The 24,380-nt window shown below is 43.4% G+C and overlaps 3 protein-coding genes across 3 annotated transcripts in view; all 3 read right to left on the bottom strand.

Annotated features, from left to right (window-relative positions):
- Positions 1-892, bottom strand: part of cacna1ba (calcium channel, voltage-dependent, N type, alpha 1B subunit, a) — a gene marked incomplete at both ends in the record, with an annotated part of 87,870 nt that extends 86,978 nt beyond the window's left edge. Inside the window, one exon of the mRNA XM_080852612.1 lies at positions 627-892. Coding sequence (XP_080708738.1) covers positions 627-892 — 266 coding nt within the window. The remainder of the gene's footprint in view (positions 1-626) is intronic.
- Positions 893-2,187: 1,295 nt separating this feature from the next.
- Positions 2,188-14,096, bottom strand: ehmt1a (euchromatic histone-lysine N-methyltransferase 1a). Its single transcript, XM_080852009.1, has 24 exons — positions 14,021-14,096; positions 13,438-13,535; positions 12,654-13,057; positions 12,292-12,412; positions 12,013-12,110; positions 11,588-11,843; positions 10,675-10,820; positions 10,292-10,435; positions 9,625-9,833; positions 8,900-9,037; positions 8,621-8,703; positions 8,274-8,380; positions 7,930-8,052; positions 6,925-7,026; positions 6,024-6,128; positions 5,470-5,624; positions 4,879-5,046; positions 4,648-4,792; positions 4,432-4,509; positions 4,210-4,325; positions 3,979-4,065; positions 3,785-3,863; positions 3,213-3,388; positions 2,188-2,856 (listed from the first exon to the last, which is right to left on the bottom strand). Exons 2-24 carry the CDS (start codon positions 13,466-13,468, stop codon positions 2,652-2,654), a joined length of 3,276 nt encoding a protein of 1,091 aa, XP_080708135.1. The 5' UTR covers positions 13,469-13,535; positions 14,021-14,096; the 3' UTR covers positions 2,188-2,651.
- Positions 14,097-15,341: 1,245 nt separating this feature from the next.
- On the bottom strand, positions 15,342-24,380 carry arrdc1a (arrestin domain containing 1a; the record flags this gene model as incomplete). Its single annotated transcript, XM_080852257.1, has 9 exons — positions 15,342-15,379; positions 15,687-16,215; positions 16,608-16,784; positions 17,009-17,191; positions 17,391-17,545; positions 20,700-20,750; positions 20,916-21,026; positions 23,966-24,251; positions 24,351-24,380. The coding sequence occupies 9 exons, from the start codon at positions 24,378-24,380 to the stop codon at positions 15,342-15,344; spliced, it is 1,560 nt and encodes a 519-aa protein (XP_080708383.1).

Below are 24,380 nucleotides of genomic sequence, written 5' to 3'. Positions count from 1 at the left end.
TAATTTTGCTATGCCTTGTCGATTGCTAAACTGGCTGGAGGTCCATTGCCCTATACACAAACGATCGATACCGCAGTGGTCTGCTGAAAAATACAGCCTTCCACGAAGCCATATAAAGATCAAGTACACAAAACATTTAAGGTTTCCTTGGCTCCGAATACGTGTCCATATCGAGCCAAACTGTGGTGGATGTAGCAAACAACGTTTTAAAAGTAAGTAGGTGTCAAAGGATGCACAAAATCGTTAAAAACAAAAACAAAACTGTCTTGATTTCATGAACACTGCGCTACATTTGTGAGACTGAATGAAACGGACTCTCACGTAATTGCCGTAATGGGAATGGGCATGTCAGAAAAAAAACGTTAAAAAGAAAAATAATTTGCTCAAATTACATTTTATAGGCAAGCCTAGTTTGTTTCGCTCAACGTTAGGCTATTAGAAAGCACCGTATGGAGATATCAATGTGCCTCACGTTTGTAAACTTGGGTGGTGTAATTTAACCAACATACTGCCAATTAGTGTTGGCTGATGAGAAAAGATAAGAGCGGAGTTATATATTTTAAAAATGCTCTAATAAATAGGTTTGTAAATAAAGATTTAGGATGTGTAAACGCAATTATTTCCACTTGAAAGGATATGGCCATTCGGTTATTTTCTTTGCATATTTCCGTATGATGTTATCTTCGCTGAAGATGAAAAGGGACCGGTTGACAGTAAGAAGGTTTTGTTTGACAGGAATTGGGTTATATATGGCCATTGTCCTGGCTCTTTGGGCAATTGACTGCTTATACACCCTTGGGCCGGGTGGGGGGCATCCCTGCCGGCTTGCCCCTCTTCCACTACTCGCTGGACTGCCACCTCCATATCGTAGATCGTCTTCGAAGCGAGCCATTCTAAAAACGCGCAGATCTCACTGTAGAAATCAAAATTGACATCAGAGAGAGCATAGATAAGAAGCATCACAACGCACTGTGTTGTCCCAGCCACGAGTTTTCATCCGTTCATCAAATATCCAACAGTGTGCTGTTCAATAATTGTATTTTACAACAATAACATCTTCCCCAAGGCTCCTCTTGTAGTGCTTCGGCCAAAATAAATGCTCAACATTTTTCTTTCCGATCATTTCTGATAATCCATAAAATTGACTGAAGTTTAGTCGACAATATTATACAATCCTTCCATGCGCTTTGTGGTATCCAAATGCAGTGATTTCTCGCAAGGTTTGCAGTTCAAACTAGTGCCTTGGTATGTACAAAAAAACAGCTAAATCATGCAACAGCAACAGGGACCGCAATTGGTCTGTTACTAGGCATGCAAAAATCTCTCCAACAAATTAATAATGGACTGGATACTGAATGAAGACGTTTGCTTCTATGTGATATTACTGCAGACGTCTCCTTCTTACGCCCTTTCTTGTATTACTTCGAATATGGTCCCTAATCCAGTCATTGCAAGGCAACAGTCTACAGCGGCAAAAATTGGGATAAGCTTGGCACTTCTATTTCGCTTGGTCTCACGCTGGCAATGAACATTTTACCGATTTCTGCAGCCGCTGCTTCTTCTGAACCAGATCACATGACTAGAAAGCACCCTGTCAGTGGCTCCACCTGTGCCGTTACAGTATCCATGGCACTGGGGTAAAAAGCGGAGAGCATCTAAGCCTTTTTGCGGAACGAAAAAAATATCTGCGGTTGTATTCTCAGGATTCAAACTCCGCGTTGACATGAGTGAGGGGAACCATGACAGTAAATCTGAACGGCACAAACGCAAAACATATTTTCGACTTTTTCTTGTAGTCCACTCAGGAAAGGGTGGGTCTGAGAAGGGGACCAAATCTCAGCAGGATTCGCCGTCTAAGGTTTTATGGGCTGAGACAACCCACGTTCTCCAGACAAATTAATAACTTACAGCGTTAGATGACGTTCACTTAAGACGAGCTGGATCCTTCCTTTCACAACATCCTGAAACCAAATTACGGTGGACATCGGGAATGAGAAAGCTCTTGAGTCTGCTCATAAAAAAGAAGCAACATATGATACATTGTAGGCGATACGAATTGTATTCAAATAACAGGCAGAGACAACGTTGGTCTGAAACATGTCAAAACTTCGAAATGTCTTTATTTTTTTTTGATAATACTAGTAAAACCCACATAAGACAATGATCCTCAGCAATGAGTAACCGACTTCATTATTTTTACCCTGGAGCACTGAGACATCAGCTTATTTTCCTTAGCAAAGTGGCCACTCCAACAGTGGCCCCTGACATATCTCCCGTCATACTAAGAAAATGGTAAGATTTCTTATTTTGGTAAGAAAATATAGTAAAATAATTGTCTTTGCATCAACTTTATTTTCCTATGACTTTAATTTCTACCTAAAATCTACAATTTCATGCAAGTACGAGAGTGCAGTTCAATACCACACACACTCACTGGTACCACATTTGATTACATAGTCTTGTGTCAGATCATTCAAGAAATCAACAATGAGATTTATCTAAAAAAAATGGCAGTTGATAAAAATGGGCTCTACCACAGTGTGCTCAATTCATTCAGTAGTGGTAAACGGAAAAAACATTCTCGCATTCGATCATTGGCGTAAGAGTCCACATTAAAACATTTTAAAAGCACCAGGGAGTGCGGTGTGGGCTTAAGGTTTGATGGCCGGGAGGTTGGCAGGGCTGGCAGTCTGTGCGTGAGAGGGCAGATCAGAGGGTGGAGGACCAGGTGTCTTCCGGGGGAGGTTCACCTGGCCTTGGCCCAGGGCCAGCGTGGCGTAACTGCACTTGGGAGAGCGGCACTGACAGCTCAGGTATTTGCTTTTGACCTTCCAGAAGTCCTCCCCGTAGTCAAAGCTGTGATGACAAGAGTAAGGAATAGTAGTGAAATCACTTGGCTGACAGGAAAGAAATACGAAAAATGAACATACAATTTTTTGAGAAGCGTGTATAACAGTGGAATAGGGCAAATGGGATGATAATTTGATGTTTTTGACTTAGGATGGACAAATCATTTACCTCATTTTATTTAGATACCATCGCCAAGTCAACACAATGTTCTTATTGCAGGACCCTTTCGAGGGAGGACTTTAGCCATTTCTTAAGCAACAGCAAGCTCACAACAATGAAGAGGGATATTCATATGTAACTAGAAAAACAAAATATGTAAACACTCATCCAACACTCTGTGTGGGTTTGGTAACAGCACTCACCCAAGTTCCTCTCCCACTCGGATGTGCCTGCAGGCGAAGAGAGCCACCCGAGGGAAACGCAGGTCTTGGTGTTTGGTGAACACGCGGACCGGAAACAGGTTGGGCTCGCACAGGTGGTTCAGAAATCGGGCCACATTGCCATAAAACTGGGCATCAATGCAGTAGGCATCACCAACCTGGAAGAAAGCATAAGCACATGAATGCTTTCCCCTGATTGCAATCATTGTATCATACATAAATAATGGTTAAACAGTTCAACAGTATTTCTAAGTGAAATTTCAATTTTCAATCAAGTCATCCCACATTATGCTATGTGCAATATACATAAAAAAGCATGGCAACTCTACTGGAGTACAATATTACACCGACATTCTGAAAATGATTAGTCGGACTATAGCTGAACTGAAGAAAAGTGATTTCTCCCCTCCCAATACGTTGTTATCTGTACTACAGCACCTCCTGTTGGACAAAGAGAAAATTAATAAATAATAACACTACCACACTCTCTCATGCATTCCAACCACAGTGTTTGAGACAATATTAGCATCATGAAACCAGATTAAAGGAAATACCTTGTTGTCCAAATTAAACAGAAAAGAGTCATTTCCTCTGGTGTTGGCCTCTTTATCGGTGATTATTTCTCCCACATACCTACAAGACAAGTCCCCAGACAGGGTTACATTAGTTACTGATCCGAGCCCCTGACAAATAACCACCAAGCGATTTGAGCTGGCTTTGGCGTCCGTGTGTCTGTGTCGGTGCTTACTCGCAGACAAATGATCCCTCAGGAATGTCCTGCAATGCTTTCACTCCCCAACCCATCTGTTCAGTCCGAAAGACCTGAAGTCTGGTCCTGAAAACACAACGGGATTGAGGTAGCCTGATCAAAGGCCTGTTCACAATCACTTTAGGGCTAAGTGTTACTACAGTGCTTGTTCAAATGTTCATGAGTCGTATAACCCGTAGGGATGCTGTGGAGTGAAAGGGGCAACGTTACCGGAGTCCGTTCTGTACCACGCGATTCCGGCAGGACCTCCAGCATGAGCAGGCATGGTTGCACTCAAAAAGGAAGGGCGGGTCTTCCCGAGAAAACTCCGGAAGCAAACGGCTCTCCTTTTTCAATTATAAAGGGACAATTAATTGATGTCAAAAGTGCAGTTACTCAGTGCAGGGCTTAATAATAATAATAATAATATATGAAGCATTACACTGAACATACCTTGTCATACCAGCAACGTACACTTAGTTGGCCACAAATACAATTATTGGAGGAGCAGTCCTCTTTACATTTGCAGTGCTGAGGAGAAACAAAGATGCAGAGAACGGTGGAGACTTTGTTATTGTGATTCCCGGCAGTCTTATGCTAAATCATGCCATAATAAGAGTGTCTCACAAATGAACTGACTAAACAGTTGTGATAGAATTGCTGGTCCACCTGTAAGTGCGTGATGTTTTCATCAATATTCATTTGGGAAGTGCAGCAGTTCTCGGGGACGTATTTGAAGTTACTGGGGAAGGGCTCGTGATCCACCCCATTAACACAGGAAATGGGTACAGCCTCATATCCTCGAGAGATGTCCCTTTAAGAGACATTTAAGAGATGTCAATTCCATTATGTCTTTGATAATAGATCCATTCATTTCCCAGAATTATAAATGGCTCTTACTTAGTTAGTATTCTCTCCCCCTGGTTGTCTCTGCATTTCCTGGCGTCCGTCAGCTTCTTGTTGGTGTTGAGAATGGTCCAGAGCTTGGAGTTGGGCAGGCAGCAGTCCAGAGGGGTGTCCCCATCTCGATTTCGCAGGTTGACGTCCGCCCCCCGGGAGAGGAAGAGCCTGGGGTGAGAACACAGTAACACGGGACGGCTTGTCACTACAAACGATCATAGTGGCCTTGCTTTGCTCTTGAAAGGCAGACGCTGTCATTCAGTTGCTACCAATGCTGTGTATCCCGTCCCTCAATTCCATTTGTCTGTTTAGCTATTTCTTATTTAACAGATTGTAAGTATTCTCAGCTTCAGAATACAGTCTTGTACATGCACTTACCATTAAAAGAAAAAGGTGATTTATGCTTCTAGCTCACAACCTTCTGCCTTTTTGTTTACCAATTTTGACTGAAGGCACACTGAATGGAATCCACCAGGTTCTAAATGGTCTGCACTTGTATTTCTGGCTCATGTTTGAATTCCACATGCGTGCATAAGACCTTGGAGGACTCATGCATATTTTACGGTGCGGGGCCCTCCGGAAGCTCCTCACATCACACAGTCGAGTTGCTTCTCACGGACAGCGATGTGCAGCGGCGAGTCTCCGTAGATGTTGACGGCGTGAAGGTCAGAGCCCGTCTCCAGCAGAAGCTGCGCGATGTCGTCCGATCCCGAGAAGGCCGCCCAGTGCAAGCAAATATTCTCCTCCTGAGAGGAGGAAGAAAAACGAGCCAGATCAAAGCGCTGAGTAAACAGTAAGCCCTGCGTGACTAATGTTTACTCAGGTCTTCATCACTGTATGACGTCTAAAACAGGAACAAGTGTGGTGGGACCCTATAGAGGGGCCATTTAGTTCCCCACTGCATCTTCAGCAGTATGGGAGAGTCATCATATCTGTGACATACTGAACAATCCAACCCCCATTACCCTTTGGCGCCATCCACATCTTGGCTCCCTAAGGATGAAAATAAGCTAGCCTAGCAAATCTGGAGCTCTAGACCGTCGTGTATGAGAGGGGGGAGGGTTCTAGTGTTCTCTGTCTCCATCTGAGATCTGATTGCCGTGGCTCAGAGCAGTGGAGCATACGGGACAGAGGGACGCACTGACCGTGTCCCTCACGTGAACATCGGCGCCTTTGGACAGCAGTAAGTGCACGTGGTCCTTGTGCTTGTATTCGATCGCCCATGTGATTGGGGTCCATCCGCCATCGTCCTGAAATTAAACAACAAAGCAATAAAAACAACTGCACTGGAGTCTCCTGCACAAGGCACAAGGCAATCTACTCCCAATCCGGACATACTTCAAGACATCTTGGATCACATGAATGCTAGACACATACAAATCACAGATGAGGCCTCGAATGAAACAGAGGAGCAAGAGAATCAAACTCCCTTGGCCATTTTATCCTTCCATCCAAGTTTATTGTCAGTGTCTTTGCCCTCTTATGGATCGCAAAAGTAATACCAAGGCCTGGGAGACGCCCGGCATTATGTTTATTTTGCCGACAAAGGTTAGAGGCTGTCATGTTCAATGTTTTAAGCAGGGAAAAATGCAAGTCTGATGCCTTTCCCAATAGCCACTCTGCCTTTCATGGTTATCCTCATGAATAAGTTGGCGCTGCATGGGAGCGTGCCCCAGGGATTCCTCTATAGGGCACCATCCATCTCTGGACTACTGCTCCTCTAATGGAAGCAGACAGGCCGCCCTGCAAAGCCACCATGCCCAGATCAGCCACCAGATAAGATTTCTGAAGGGTGAAGGGGGGGGGGGGGGTGGGGCGGTGCAAGTTTGTCTACTGGTTATCAGAACACCTTGGTCTGAATAATACAGTGCACTTAAAGCTGTGAACTTAATAAACCTGATGGCAAATGATAGTATATTAAATAAAAAAAAATCCACCATTTTGAGGACAAAATTCAAACACCACCATTCAACAACAACCCTTTTTCTATTAACTACACAAATGGAGTGAGAACAAGGAAGAAAGAAAAAGCCATGTGTAAATTACCTGGCAGTTTACATCTAGTGATGCCACCGTCAGCAGGTGCTGCATGATGCTGGAATGCCCCATTTTAGCAGCCAGATGCAGACATGTGGAGCCTCTTAAATCCTAAAATGTTGCAAAGAAAATTGGGGAAACACAGTTTGTTTAGGTCATTTCCACAATCACCAGTACAATTCAATGTTGTTGTTTTTTTTTTTTTTTTTAAATGACCATTGGCAGAAATTGCGTAGAAAAGTAAGCAGAGATGGGAAGAACTGTTAATGTAGAGAGGAATGAATACATGAAACATGAAAAGGAGCTACCGCCGATGACCTCAGAAAGGTTCAGTTTGTGCCTCTAGGTTACACTTACATTTAGCAGACGCTTTTATCCAAAGCGATGTACAAGGTAGAGAACAATCAAGCTATAAAATAAATACTATTTTAAATAAGAAATATAAAAAGTGCAGGAATGTTACTACTGTAATGCAAGTTAAGTACTAGTAGAAGTGTAAGTTAGGAAGGGAGGTGCTCTCTGAAGAGTTGGGTCTTCAAGAGCTTCTTGAAGGTAGAGAGGGACGCCCCTGCTCTGGTAGTGCTAGGCAGCTCGTTCCACCAACGTGGAATGAGAATAGTCTAGATTGTCATACTTCCACAGACGGCAGTGCTAAACGACGCTCATTGGACGAGCACAGCATCCTGGGTGGAAAATTTGCCCTTACAAGAGCATTTAAGTAGGTGGGAGCAGAACCAGCATTCACTCTGTAAGCAAGCATAAGTAACTTAAACATAATGCAAGCATCTACAGGCAGCCAGTGGAGCTCAATGAGTAGCGGGGTCACGTGTGCCCACTTCGGTTGGTTGAATACCAGACGCACGCCGCGTTCTGGACCATCTGCTGCGGTCTCACCACGCATGCTGGCAGGCCCGTTAGGAGAGCGTTGCAGTAGTTAACGTTCACAGTAAACGCTTATCATTACATCAGCAGCACATTGGGATGATGGAGTGTGTGATCACGGACCAGCAGTACCTTCTGGTTACTGGCTGCTCCTGCTTTGAGCAGGTATTTAACCGTTTCCAGGTGATTGTTCTCGCACGCGTACATCAGTGGGGTTCTCTGACCTTCGTCACACATGTCGAGATTGGCCCCAGCCTGCGGAGACAGAACATGGTGCTGTTTTTGGCTTCCATCCCATCAACATAGGCAACACACACAAGTCTATATCTAAACAGGCAAATCATGGCACTTTCCAGTGCTAGCTAACCACCATCGGAAAAAAACATGCAGTACCAATTATATGAATAAATGCATCTGGAGACTAAAGCTATGAAAATAATTAATAAAAAAGACTACATGAAGGCCAGCAGAAGTACCTGAACAAACATGTGGCAGATCTCAATATGGCCTCCCCCTGCCGCAACATGCAGGGGTGTCTGCCTCTTGGTGCTGTCCAATGTTCGATTGGGGTCTGCCCCTTCAACTGCAGTGAGCAAATAAAAATACCTGATATTCATGTCCTAGATATGTGATACTGCACAAGTTCCCAATACTGTGCAGAATTCAGCCACCCATGGAAGGAACCTATACTCTGTGCTCTGCCCGGCTGCATTGTACTGAATCATATCAAAAGGTTGTATGACTGTGATAGATCCATACTAGCTAGCAATCCATTACCCATTCCCTTATGTTTATAGAGAAGAGAAGACATGAAGGTCCTTACCCAGCATCTGCATGACTGACTGCAGGTCTCCTTGCGTAGCAGAGGTTAAAAGCTGTGCTGGAGGATATTGTGCCTTCTTATATCTAGAAGGCAGGCAAATCATCATTACAATTTTTAGTTTTGCACAGTTCATGCAAAAAACATATCTTTATAGAATGTTTACACATTGCAGATATAGAATATTTAGAATGAGGAATTAATATAATATTTAAGTGTCAGTAGCATGCATGCCATGTATCGCAACATTGTATTCTCATTACACATTCTATTCAAGTTTACCTTGAAGTTGTTTGCGCATCTAATGCTTCCAGGATGCCCTCCAGCGTCTCTTTGGTGGCCCCCGCCTCTGCCTTCGCGGCCACAGCTCCGGTTTTGGATTTACTGGGGGACGCTGCGTACGGCCCGATTTTAGACCTACTGGGGACCCACAGGAGTGTTGAGAGGGAATATTACAACTGACCCGTCCAAAGTCTGCCAAAGCAGATATCAATGTTAACAAGAGACCTATGAATCTGGCTCTGGTTTGACGTGCGGTGGCAATGGTGTCTATGACGATCCTGCTCTGAAGGGAAAGGTCCAGTTTTTGTGCGTAAATGTGAAGGCTATGGAAATGCAGTCCTTCCTTAAGTCAACCCTTGATTGTAAATGCCTCAATAGTTCTGCATCACAAACACAGTGATTACACAGTAATATAACTGAAGTGTACTGAAGTATACTGTAGATGAGGATAGTTAGAAACGGTCACATTCTCGACGGAATATCTCAAAGCTAACAAGACTACTATCAGATGCAGATAGTTCATGGATTTATATCTGCGCCATAACAGATCCAGGTCCTTTAGGCGAGTGAATATCAACCAGACCATTCCAAACCATGTGAATACTGTGGCTGATCCATGTTATGCATTTTTCCACATAGCATCATCATCTTCTTATCGCAGGTGTTCGTGTGAGCACGAAGCCTGGAAGATACACGTGCCAGCGCACAGTGGGTTTACAACCTACCCCTTCAGCGAAAGATCCGTCTTGTTTTGGAGCGCGGTCGCTGTTGGCATAATAAACATGGCGTCTGGCTTGGCGACGGTGACTTCCTGCGCCTGGCTGGCGTCCTCCCCACAGTGTGGGCAGTAGATCTGCCCCAGTATGACTGAGGCACAGTCGCGGTGGAACCGGTGAGAGATGTTGCCATCAGGCTGGCATTCCATGAAGGTCCCCTGAGAACATCCGAGACACAGTGGGCATGAATACTGCATAGGCTTTAAAGGCACACTTAGGCCAAGAGGACATTTTCATGCTATGCAAAGCCTTCCTTTAAGTGAGTCACAGATGCTCAGTCACTGAGACACAAAATGTAAAACAAGTATGTACATTTTGCACGCAAGTTCTCTGGAAATGCCACTTCTCTCGTTTTATGTAACAGTGTTGGTTCAACACACATCATTTCATGGAGTAGTGTTACTTGCAGCCAAAGCGACAGCACTTAAAAGACTTCAAATGAGAGATTCAACTTATCGAGAAAAAAAACACAACATCCCACTAGACAAAGACTTCAATAACTTATATATAATCAAATGGATAGTGTATTAAGAATATATAATGAAGATGCCCAACCCAAATAAACTCGATTGACTGGTTGGTGACTTAGCAGCATTCGACTACAGCACCAACTTACCGCCCGGCAGTAGAAGCCACAGCGGGGGCAGCTCTGGTGCTTGACCATGCCGGCGCGGTGGTCCTCACACAACACCAGCAGCGGGATCCGGATGGAGGGCCGCATCATCTCCTGCTTCTGGATGCTTTTTCTGCAGAGACTGAGCTGGTAGTGACGAGTGAAAATAAAGTATGTTAATAAATAAATAAAAAAATTACCTTCAGCATGAGCCACAATGCCTCAGGATTTACAGAATACAAGGAGCACGTTACTGTGATATAAAGTGTTTTTCAGATTGTGCGTTATGCAGGTTAAAAACAATTTAATATTTCTCTAAAAAATAAATCTTAATCCTTAAAAAAAGGAAATAATCAGATAGTGACTACAAACTGAAGTCGTCCTACCTGTCCATCCACACTCTCTACTGCCATGCACTTGCCCTCGGACAGCGTGAGGATCTCCTGGCTCTTAGGGGCCTCCATGCGACAGCAGCACAGCGGGAGCTCCAGCATGGCATCTGTCTCCATGGCGTCCGGGCCATCTGACAAACCTGCGGAGCCAAAGCAACCTGCTCCTTCAGCTGCTCCTCGTGTAGCGAGCTGGAAATATATGCTAACCTACAGTCGCATTTAGCCTTTTGGCAGATGCCTTTTAGCGTGAAGCGACTGAGATGAGGCAGAAAATTATCCACGTATCCTGATACAAATGCCAAAACATCCATTTTCTGACAACTGGCAAGATACACATCAAAGATAGGTTACATGAAGTAAGGGCAAAACCATGTTTTTCTGCATACAATATTGCCATTCACCATGCATAAGTGTATTTTGATCTTAAAGTAGACTTCTTATAATATTTGACATAATTCGCCTTGAGGCTCTCAAGACATTGACCAGACCATTGTCTGTGATTAGGTGATGTAATTTGTCCTCTCAATGTCAACGAATCAGAGAAAGGACGCATGTGTTTAGGGGGAAGGGGCTTTGGACGAAGCCCTGACGAGAGGGAAGGTGTTTCCTTATTATCGCTTATTAACTTTCAAAACAGTACATTTCTTCCAAGACCACTTACCTACCTACTTCTACCATAAAGCTCTACCTCAGATGTGATGTCAAATATATTAAGTATTTCAGCACCAAACAAAAAAAAAACTAATAACAATAAGTACTCATTTTAAGTAATTTTTCATTAGTGAAATGACTGCATTCACTTCAAGATTTTGCCACTAGCATTTCAAACATTTGCAAGTGGCATTTACATTTACTGCAAACATCTTTATTTATGCAATATCACCATGCCAACAGGACCCTTGCTCACCTGACTGCATGGAGGTGAAGATGTCCTCCTGCCCCTTCAGGTCTAGTGAGTGCAGAGGGAACTCTGTGTACATTTCAATCCCTCTGGTCACCTCCTGCTGAGTGTCTTTTGGGCGCAACTCGTCTGCAAACACTTCCGTTCCTCTCCCTAGAGGGGTGGCTGCACGGGGCAGGTCTTCTCGGTCTTGAGCAGCTGCTTCTACTGCTTCTACTTCTTCCAGACCTCGGTCTGGGGCGCCATTCATATTCAAGCTGTCCTACAGATCAACAAACAATCCGCTCAATATTAAAACTAAATAACAATCATCTCTGGACATAAAGTCAAAATAAATATAAAGCAGGCTCTGTTGGTTAGCAGCCACAAAGGTCACTATGAGGATTTATAAGATTTAGAAAGATGATGGTTTTTTTTTTTTTTTAAATCACCTGAGCTGTGAAGGGTTGAGGTGCTCTCCTCACCACCTTAGTTTTCTTCTTGTTGACAAAGTTATAAGTTCCCATTTTTTTTTTCCTTTTCCTTGAGACTAGGAAGCAAGATTAAATCACATGTTGGCCAAACCTCATCACCCCAAATATACGATCACAGACAATCCCCAAGACTAAGACTTGTCAATACAGAGGTAACATCAACTGAATACAAACTATATTACAAGTGGGGGGTAGGGAGAAGCACCATCATTAAAGGAGCCAAGCTAGGAAACTGACCTGTTCTGGGCACTGTAGATGGCTTCTTACTCAGAGGTAGCTTGATGTGCAATGGCCTCTCTTCATCTCTTACTGCTGCTGCTGCTGCTGCTGCTGCTAATGATGGGTCTTTATTCAACATCTGTATGGGGTAAACAGAAATCAACCCACCTTCACAGCTACATAATTTGGACGAGAACCTCCTTCTACAATCCATGACATCATTAATGTTGGTCTGGTAGTAAAAGTGGCCAAAACTGCCAACCTTTGGCCAGTTGGGCAATACATTAAAGATTTTGAATAAATAGAAAATATAGGGCTGTATGGTACATTTTGAGCGAAGATATTTAAATTTTCAAATGATACAGCCACTCAAGTTTTACCTGTGGTACATTAGGAGCAGGGGCCGATTTCACCATGGACTTCCAGGCGAAGCGGCTCTTTCCTGAAGATGGATCGCCAAAATGACTACGCTCCTGGCTTCCCACACTACCCTCTCCTGTAGGTGCAGCTGTAGTGGAGATTGATTTAGATGCATATCCCGGCAATAACCCCCCTGGAGCCAATCCTGGGGTCTTTTCAGGGCTTGCTCCATACTGTTTGTTGAGCTGGAGGGCATTACTAGCAAAGACTGCTGCTTCCTGAGGAACCGTGCCATCAGGTTTTTGGCAAAGGAGGGTGTGACCGCCCACCCCTCCTACCACTAGAGTGGTCTGATGAGCGCCTGCTTCCAGCTTCCTCTTTGGCTTTCTACCCCTTCTGGGAGCATCTCCATGCCTGGTAATACCTGAGATAAGCAAATTGTTCAGCTTGCACCAAGAACCACACTGATGATGACAAGGACATGCAGACAAACAAAGAAGAACTCTCACTATATGGGTATTAATGTGGGTCTTTTGAAATCAATCCTCACACTGTAGTATCACTCAGAATATGGAAGGAATCCCTCAAAGCTTCACATCATTACAGTATATGTAAACACGTGCAAGACTTTGACTAATTTTACAGAGACAAAACATCTTAGATTCAGAACTGATAAATTAAACGTAGTGATATATGGAGTGGCAAAACAAGCAAACTACTACGCCTAGGGTAGAGTAGATTTCATATCAAAACAACACGGGCTTAATGAATAAATGGTATCTCATGGACTACAAGGGGACTCACCAGCACCACGTCCTCTGGCTATGGCTTTCATTTCATCCAGCTCTTATCTGACAAGGCTCCTGACCGGATTGGCAACCACTCAAATCTCCCAATAGTATCTAGCATTGAATAACAACAATGAAGGTTGGCTGGAGTTGTCACGGCTTGAATTAGGTCAGTAATTGTCCTTACTGCATACAGGTATTACTGGAACATTTGCAACGAGTAAACACCGAGATAACAGGAACGTTTCCAATAACTGTGATACGTGTCCGCAGATAACGTGCAGCAGAATTAGCTTAACTTGCTCAGGCCATTTCTGGCAAGCGTGGTGAAACCACACATTTTGACTATACTGTAAAAACCAACAAGACCACACGCCTTTACTTCCAATGCATGTGTTTTGTGAGTAGGAAAGTTCATAACTGAAAGATAAGTCTTCAAAACAGCAAAGAAAATCACAGGACAAAAGAAATCAACAACAATGTTTTATCTGCGTATGGAATTAAATATTAAAAGCTCTGAGTCTGTTGTGCAGACTCACACAAACCTCATCTACCTCTGCAGTGTGTGCCAAGGTAGTGAATATGGGTTAACTTCTTACCTATTTTTCTCCAACGGTAGCCATTGAAGTGAGAAAGTGCAGGGAAAAGTTTTCGAGCTGTCTTCCTCTTCCTTCGTAGCCCTCATCCGCTCGACAGCAACCATGTGACCTAGTTGCGCCCTCTGTTGGCGTCTTTTTACTGCTGCAAGACATTATCTGATTGTATGCACTGGGCCTATTCAGTGTAGCAATGTGATCACAATGACTTAGTGTACTTATACATTGCCCTTTAACTGCAGCTGATATAAAGTTTACATGTGCACAATGTGCTATTCAACCTCAGTGAAGATAACAAAGGAAACATAACTTTGGGCAATTATGCACAATTTGCCACTATTTTATTACACAATCATTAATAGGCAGACCTCCTTTGTCTTTCTGTTTTAGTTAGTTTCAGCACTGACTGATATTTATATATGACTTCAGTTCTAAACTGGACTCTGTCCACAGCTATCTACACAGAAGAATATATCCTAGCAGTTTAGGGAACTACTGGAACTGGAACTTCCTCTCAAAACAATATGGAAGAAGTACAGGTTTCCAATTTGTAGGCTTTACCATTGTGGATGAATGGTTGCAGGTTTTACACCTGAAAAATTGACGCATGTGGACTTAATTACATTCGGTCAATTTCATAATAATCTCAAATTGTAGCTTCCTCAGCAGCAGTCTCAATTTTGAAATACTAGTTACTACAAATTTAAACAACCATTACAAATGACAAAAAGCAACACAAAATTTCTGAAACAAAGTATTTTATTAAGTTGTAAACTACAAAGAGAATACAGTTAAATCCAACAAGCGAACAAGAATTAATATTTGTAGTGTTGATATAAATAATAAAATCCAACATAAAATTAAATAAAAGAAGTTATTTTCATTGTCTCACTACCTTTTTATTAAATGAGTTATGCATAGTTGGCACTGATAAGAACAGAAATTACTTTCGTTGACAGTGTTGCTTTCATTTCTATAAACAAAGGTACAGGTCCAACTACCCTACCTAAACTTAAAACACTTTCTGTACACAACCTCAAACAACACAAACACACACGTTTTATTTCTGAACAAACTGGATTACCATTCAGGTGTGTGTTTTGAGGGCATCATGAATGCCAAGCTGAGCTTCTCGTATTCAGTCCCAATAATCCTGTAGAGGAAGTGTCATCATTTTGACCAATGCTAAGTCAGTGTATTCCTCAATGGTTTTTTAGAGTGCTGCTGTTGAGATGACCAACAAGCCTCAAGAGACTGAAAGATTTCAGACGGTGAGGCGAGTGTGATTCTGCAACAATGTTCCATTGTTCCTTTTGTCTTGATTTTAGGTGTTGCAGGTTTCATCATAAGAAGGTGGAGGCTCTGAGAAAATAAATTAAGGCAAATACAGATAGTTAGTCAAACAGCAAACCTATGACGTAGAGAGAACATGGATTCATTGGTGATTCATTTGCTAGTTGTTCCACTAGGTGGAGCCGTAAGGAAATATTTACAGGATTTTCTTTGCCTCGACAGTCCAGTCTAACTTGACTGCCAAGATGTCGTCATAAGCTTTGAGTTGGATGTTGAAGATAACGAGAGTGTACAGAAAAGCGTCTTTGCTTCAACCTTATTCTCATTTGAAAATCATTCAATGATTCAAAATGCTATGAAAATAGCACATGCTCACCATGTGGGTATGCTGAGGGTCCATAGTCTGGCGGCAAGATCAGTGGGCATAGTGTCGGTACAGGTGTAGCATTGCTGTCAGTATAAAAAGGTATGGTGGCCCCCGTGGACACACTGAACAAAGGAACTGAGGTGTTGACTGCGCCATTTTGCCTCTGCGGTGATGGGAACATCAGTCCTGGAGCGTAGCTGAAGGCATGGGGCGAGGCGGCCTGGCAGCCGGGCCCCTGCTGCTGCTGGGAGTGGCTCTTGGTGGGAAGCTCCTCGGCCTGCGGCGTGCCCGCCTCCAGGGGCTCGTCCTCGGCCAGGGGGGCGCTGGGGGAAACATAGCAGCTACGGGGTCTGGGTCTGGGGGCGGGTCTGGGGGCAGGTCTTGGGGGAAGTTTGGGGGTCGTCTCGGGGGCATCAGCTGGAGTGGACAGGGGCACCGCAGGCACCGGCCGTGATGGCTTGGGACGGGTGGTGTCCACAGAGACATTGCCGATGGAGATGGGAAGAACCACTAATACATCCGGAGATTTCAGCGAGACCTACATGGGGGAAGGAAGGGGTTTGGACAGTATAAATATAAGTAGATATATTAATATGTGCTCACATCCACATGTCAGCAAAAACATTTTCTTGCTGCTTCAATTCCTAAAAACCTTTACTTGACTATAATGGGTAGAGGGGGGAAATTGAAGTGGAGAGAGTGCCTCTGCATGGAAAAAGGAACCAGGAAATGCAAATAAAGCCCTTTTTGCAAGCCTGTGATGGAACAAGCTGTAGCTCACACCGTGTCCACAAGTACACTACATCCGCTTTCCTCTTGTCATTTAAAGTTTATCTTATCTCTTAAACTCCTATTAATAAAGACATTCAGGACCTCGTATCTCATACTGGAGTGAATTGATTTGCTCAGTTATGGTGCCATTCTGCTTACCTGGATGTAATATTCAATGTTGATGAGTTCGCAGCCTTGCAGAGGTGACTGAGGAAGAGGAGGCACGATGATCTGCTCCTTCCACTTGGCCTCTTTGTTCCCCTTCACACCTGCACCCTCCACTTCTGCAATGGTCCTCATGTCATGGAGGGGCTTCTTCATCTTATAGGTCACTTTCTGTTCACATCGACATCACAGGGTCACAACACAATAACACGTTGTGCAAAAGATTACCCATCTAAATCCCTCTCTCTCTCTCACACACACACATGTGCACAAACACAGACAGACAGAACCCCCCCCCCCACACACACACACACACACACACACACACACACACACACACACACACACACACACACCCCATCACCAACATTACACCACTATATTTGTTGCTGTACCTGCATGAGACTGGCAACCACTGTGCTCGTGGATTTCCCCGACTTGTTCTGGATCTCTGTCTCTAGTTGAATGACCTGGCCAGAGGTGTACCCTCGCAGGTCAGTGGTAGCCTTCAGTACGATGGTACCATTTTTCACAAGCATGTAGGTGAAGTCCTTGGACACAGAGGCGGAGCTAATATCCTGTAAACAGCAAGCAGAAGTGCACAAGCATTGTGAAGTCTATGCAAAAGCTTACAGATGGCAAAACCCACAAGATAGTGCTTCATGGACAGTGAAACATGCTAATGCACAAAGTACGAAGAGACCACAACATTTGCGAGGTCAACTGCAGGTATGAAGGCAGACAACAAGATGAGTAATCTTTCACCAGAACTCTCACCAGAATATCTGGCACATCGTTCAGGTCTAGGGGTTTTTGGATGAAGAAAGTCTTCTCAACCTTGTAGTCCTTTGAAAAGCGAGGTGTGTCAACAAAGGCTCGGATTTCAAATATAGTCTTGCCATAAGGTCCTTCATAGGATGTAGGAGCGGTGGCTATGGAGAGATGGTGAAGGAGAGACAGACAAGGAAAGTATAAGCATGAGAAAACAAATACAAGGAGGAGAATGGTGACAGTATTAGAAAAAAAAATGCTCCTCTCAGAGAATATCAGGTATCTGCTGAAAAATTCTAAGATATTCCAGTTTTAACAACAGTAATAGCATGGTGGCAACAGCAGCTTGCTCTTCCCAAGACACATAAAAGATTGTTTTATGGTTTAGCTATTCCAAAACATTGGCCATATCAGGAAAACTGGATGTGGAAATTCATCAATGATCCAGAAGGCATGTGTCTAATCAGTCTCATCAGTCCATCAATCTGTGTCGGGCCGTGCCATGCCATGCCATACTGTCCAGTTCTAAGTTGCATTTCCATTCATATTTCAACTGTGCTATGCTCAAAATGGCCCTTCTCCCGAAGAAATGGCCGTCAGGTCCTCAGGTCCTGAGCCACTCAGTTTTTGTGTGGGGATTAAGACCTTGGCACAAATAAAGCACCTCACAAGTAAAGCGCAGAGGAACTACATGGCAGCTGCAATTTTCTGTGAAAACGTTGATGGCATTTTCATCATGGCTTCAACTCCAAGCAGACCACTGATCCCGACAAGCTGAAATCTGCTCTCTGAGATGTATACGCGCATTTTCCATTCGTCTCCGTATAGGTAATGAGTGGCTCCCCTGTCTGAAACTTGTCAGGGCTTGCCTGGAACCAAGCAGATCCCATGATGTAGACGGATGGCAGCTCAACATCATATGCTTGAAATGTATCCAGAGTGATATTTGTGCACGTCACCTGGCATCCCACCTTTTGACAAATCGTTTGATTCAAGACAATTCTATGTAAAATAAGTGTCGTATTTCTACTGTTTATTATAACGTTCTCTGTCTAGTTTGGTTGTTGTGGCTACTGAATGAATGCTCAGAGACGCTCAGAGACGACCAACCGAGATCCAGATCTTGACACCTTTTACGCCTCCCAGTAGAGTCCCTCGGTCATCACTGACACAGGGCAGATCTCTCCTCCCAGGAGAGTCCCTCGGCCATCACTGACACAGGGCAGATCTCTCCTCCCGGGAGAGTCCCTCGGCCATCACTGACACAGGGCAGATCTCTCCTCCCAGGAGAGTGCCTCGGTCATCACTGACACAGGGCAGAGCTCAGCTGAACATCGCTGTTCCTCCCGAGAGAGTCCCTCGGTCATCACTGACACACGGCAGATCATTCCTCCGGGGAGAGTCCCAGGATCACCATCAACATTGAGAAGATTATGGACAAACACAGCTGTGCTAGAGTGACTCCTGATTGTGGAGTAGCTGAGGCAGGCACCGTGCAAGTATATATAGGTCAAGCAGCTACTGCTAATACAGGAGCTAGATCAGACCACATGGAGGAGCCAATGGACTATTCAACTAGATGACTATTCAATAGACAGTCAATGTTATTCTCACCAAACACCATTCTTGTAGTTCTGAAGATCATGGTAGGTGACCTTTGGTTTGGATCTTTGGATTTTTAGACAATTATGTATATTTACATTACAATAACTTATATTATCCATCAGGAAGAGCCAACAGACTGCATGGTCATCAACTCCCATCTTTAAATCAGAGAGGTCACAGAGAGCTAGGACCAACTTTCTAATTCTTGAAACTCAGGTTTCAACTTTAAGCTATAAAAAACCAGTTGGATTAGTTTGAGTTTCACTCATTTTCCTTTTACGCCAACAGGGAAGACGCTTGTACCCCGTGAACAAATGAAGCAGATTATACCTCCAGGTGCAAACATGAATAAGACGATTAAGAGAGGCTCTGAATGCCCACTGTAAGAATATACTGTAGCCTGCACCAGTTGGACACCCCTGTTACTGTGTAAAGCTAAACTAGTAAAAGTTGACCTGCTTTCCAAAAGGCATACAGTTAAAGACAAGATTTCTTTCATATTTTCAGATATTTTACTATTTTTATTTCCATTTACAGTTTCGAAATAACAGGAAAAAAAGGAAAAGGGCCCTATGCCAAAGTTTGGGCACCCTGTATGGTTAATGCTTAGTAAACCCCCCTTTGGCAAGTATCACAGCTTGTAAATGGGTTTTGAAACCTGAACTGTCTTTCAGTTGTTGTTTGGGAGATTTTCACCCACACTACCTTGCAATAGGCTTCTAGCTCTGAGAGTTCCTTTGGTCGTCATGCACTACTATCCAGGTCTATCCAAAGATTTCCCATGAGGTTTAGGTCAGGGGACTGTGAGGGCCATGGCAAAACCTTTAGCTTGTGTGTCTTGAGGTAGTCCATTGTGAATTTTACAGCCAGTGTAATGTTTTGCTTCCAGAATTTGCTGGTATTTAATTGTATCCATTCTTCCGAGTGAAATGTTCCCATGCCACTGGCTGATTGATCCAACCCTGAAGTGTTTTCATAAAATTCTGCACCCTTTTTTCTCCAACCACACCTTTGCTCAATGCGACCAAAACGTTCTATTTTAACTTCACTTCCACAGGACTTGTTTCCTGTGCATTAGGGTAGTAAAGATGTTCTTTTGCAAACGTCTGTGTTCTGAATTTTGTGGTGAGGATGCAGGAAAGGTTTTCTTCTGATGACTCTTCTGTGAAAGTCATATTTGTGCAGGTGTCACTGCACAGCGGAACAGTGCACCACCACTCTCGAATCTGCTGAATCTCGGTTTGAAGAGGCAGAGTATTTATAAATCTTTGACATATGCATCACCTGGCCTTTCATAACGATGACTGTACAAGCCATAGCCCTAACTAGCTAAGTAAGGTCTGAGACTGGTCAAAGTTATCTGGGCACTCAAATCTCTTGGGGTGCTCAAGCATCTGAGTGGTGCCCTTTTCCTTAAAGTGTGGAAGTGTACATAACAAAAACAGTAAATTAATCTAGCTTAAAATGTTGAAAAGAATGTTTTATCTTTAACTTTATGCCTTTTGGAGATCAGTTACCCTTCAACTCACTTAACAATTCATAGTAACAAAAATAAATCTACTCAATGCCACAATGAAGAGAGACTAATCAGTCCTCCACAATCCCATCATTTTGCACTCCACCTGAGAGACAGGCCTTTCTCAAACGTAAACAGCCAAATTTACAGACAGTTAGAAAGTGACAAGTGTTATCATCACTTAACTATCTCACCTGGTATGAGAAACTTGAATGGGAAGGTATGTGGGCCCTTACTCAGAGTGCCTGGGAAAAGAAAAGAAAATGTATACACTATGAAGTTAATAGAACTGAAGTGCGTGTCTGTGTGCATTGCACTTTATTGATAGGAATTTGATCTTAATGTAGCTATTGGGCGAATGTATATGTTAGAGTAAAGACGCTGATGTGCCGGGCTGCAGCCATCAGTACCTTTGTCAGCCACTGAAACAGTGCTGTTGAAGTACTGCTCCTCCGCTGCCCATGACGTGTCATTAAGCCTGCTGCTTACTCCACAGAAGCCATGGCAGTTTATCTTGATTGCTGAAAATTAGAGGAGAAGACGTTACACAAGTAGGTGTTGTATTAGCCAAACCAGACACAACACAACATGGTTCAAAAGAGGACAGGGCTTGTCTGATACGCATCAGAAAATGACAGACGTGTGTGTGTTTGTATAATAATAGGCAGCCACGGTCCCCTTTCTGGTAAACCTGACATTTCAAATACCACAACATGAAACTAAACCCAACCCTAATGAACCATACTGCACCACCTCAGACAGTGGTTTAAAAAAAAAAAATACCTTTCATTTCCTCTTTCACGATTTCCTGATCAAACACTTTTAAAACATGCCCAAGCATTATGCAACTGATTGATCTATGGCTTACAAAGGTTCATTGTTCTGGTTAGATAACGGCCCAGCTGAGAGTATAGTGTGACGTGATGTGATGTTTATCTGCCCATGCTGCAGCCCCTGAGGCTCTTTCCCCAACTGATCATTGAGCCTTTTTTTTTCTCACGTCAAGTCTCCAGACACACCACACAGTCACAAAGCCAACAGGTAACCACGGACACATGCACAGCCTCGCAGACCTCGTCAACAGCAGTGGTAAAATAAAATAGAAGCTCTTTGAAGAAAGACTATAAATGAAAAGTTTAAAACGACAAAATATAACAAATCCAAGTCAAACTGGTTAACGCACGTCTAGCACAGAGCCAGTACAGATCAGGTACAGAGCCGGGATTATAAATATTAAAGTAAACATCCAATACGTTTGTAAATGATTAACCAGTATTAAAAATCGCCCTCAAATTCTTCCTGTAATGTAAAATATATTGCGGCTTAAATGTGAACGTGATGTAAAGGTTATTCAAATGGCTGGTTAGGCTGGGTAAAGTATTTGTTTTCTTTCCTTTTTTCCATTTATGTGTGTGGCGAGAGAAATGACGTTGTCAGCTTCAGTCTCACCTGTTTTTCCAGACTCAGAATGTCAACAAACAAATGTCACATGGAGCCATTTGAAAGAAAACACCCGACTCCGAAAGGCATGTCAGAGATTATAACTCAGCATCTGTGCAAGGGCGAGTCATGCTTCCATGACTCAGGACAATTCCAACCTTATATGTCCAAACTTTTTTTTGCTTAAATCCATTCCCAGCTGACCAGCACCATTAGAGAATGAACACACCCACAGTATCACTACTATGATATGATGTATACGTGTCTTTCCCATTATGGCTGTTAGCTTAGACAAACATATATTGTGATTGATATTTATGTGGTCTTTACATGAAATCTGAACTAGGCCTTCATTGACGGGACATACGTTCTGAAACCATCACAGAGATGTCAACCGAGGAACAGCTGACTCACTACAGTCATCATCAGAGCCTTTAAAGGAACGCCTCAGCAAACAGTTGCAAGGGCGAGGTTACACAGGTGTTGAAGAAAGGTTTTGAGAAACAACGCCACAGAAATGCTGTTGGTAGCTAACATTTAGAATACCAACTTCCACACATACACAACTTGGAGACGTGGCCTTGCTTTTACAATGATCTTTGAAGCTCAGTGCAAAAAGCTACAAAGTCAAAGTAGTCAAAGTAAACAGAATAAAAGGAAACACAACATTTCTAGATGCACACACCAAGCAACCCCCACTGGTGTTGTGTGAGACACTGCATTGCAATGCGGATGGAATGCGTCCCCATTCCTTGCCCACTTCTTCCATGGCGTGTTCAGCAGACAGCAAGCCCAGGCTAACTGAGATGATCTTTCTGTTCCCTAGGGAAGCCCACAATAAAGCACTGTCTGTTCTAAATGGTAGAGACGACAGTCCCAAAGAGTAGCCTATGCCATCGGGACAGTAGCTAGTTAACTATTTCCATGTACCTCACAGGGGAGGAAGCTCACAACACACCACAAGCATGTTTAAAGCCTGGATGGACAATGGCAATTTAAGACAGCTTGATTCAAAAAGACTTTTCAAAAGAATGAATGTATTGATACCCAGCGACTGGAGACTGCCTGCATTGCTCAGCTTTGCAAAATGTTTGTAAAGATGATCACGGGATAAATAAATGAAGCGCATGTTACATGAATCATGCATGTCAATACTCTCGGACAACTTTTTGTTCTTTTCTACTGTGTTTCAAAACTCAAGGCAGCTTGTTGCACTCTTAAGGCCGCAGAGCAGCTCCTTGTGACGGGACGACCAGTTTGATCAGTTAAATGTGATCCCTTACAAACTTCTGGAGTCTTTACACAAATGAAACATGAGGTGGCTATGGTAACGGTCTCAGACCCCTGAGCCCAGCAACAAAGGCAATAATTACAGGCTATTGTTGTAATACACAGAATACCACCTGTCTCTAAACAACACTGAAAAGGAAACCAGTGACTTCAGGTGTAAGTGTATACCTCTCCTTAATGAAGGTTCTAAACGAAAACACAACAAAGAACTTGCTGTGCCATATCACAGGACTTAATAAGTTCTAAAGTTCAGTGCTATGCTGAAGATTTCCTTTGTTGACTTAGGGTTATGGCTTGAAGAACAGGACGATTCTATCGTGAAAGGGGCCGATTCTGTGAGCTGTGGCTATATTTAAGCCTTACAGGACTACTTTGTAATGGTTCCAAGGCCATGATGCATGGTTACTTCGTTCTCTCTGTTCTCTGCTTTTCGCTTCGACCATACAAAATAGACCACACTGATACACCTTTCCTGTAGTCTAACCGTCGGACGCCACAGCTTATCTCGACCACAAATTACCCCACAGCACAAGACAAAGGCGGAAAAAACTTAAACCACTGTTATGAAACTCATGTGACAAACGCGAGATACTATAGGTCGATGTAAAGGTGAACACCTTTTCATCTTCATATAAGCCCCAAACTAGGTGAGCCAGACAGCTTTCCCATAGTACCATGTACAGGTAGGTCGACTACGAGGTAAACGCAACGCAAGTTATTTTGTTCTTACCTTTACATTGTATAGGTTCGGCGTTTGTGATTTTCACGGTTCCTGTGATTGGTTCCCCCGGTCTGTACACTACTTTATTGTCGGTAAAACAAATGTCGAACTCTTCGAGTTTCCCCATCTCTTCCTTCCAGCCACCCCAAGTAGCGAATGGCTGGTAGTGTGTCTGCCGCTGGGGGGAGGGAATAGGGAGGAATTTTCCACCTGTGCCGAGTTTCGTTTGACATCCACTCTTGTCTTTCACTCTGACGTCACTTCGGTAGAATGCTGTCCCCCTGCTTTCACAAATCTTTCACAAATCCTTATCAAACAATAAACACAGAAACAAGGATGCCTGCCGACCTATGGTCCACCTATCTGTCTGCCAATATTAAAACAAGTTTACTCTCACTTTTTTGGTAAGATTAGAATCGCACAT

This window comes from Sprattus sprattus, assembly GCF_963457725.1.
Source record: "Sprattus sprattus genome assembly, chromosome: 15".
Lineage (NCBI taxonomy): Eukaryota > Metazoa > Chordata > Actinopteri > Clupeiformes > Clupeidae > Sprattus > Sprattus sprattus.
The sequence above is the reverse complement of the archived record's forward strand: the minus strand, read 5'-3'. Positions and strand labels throughout refer to the sequence as shown.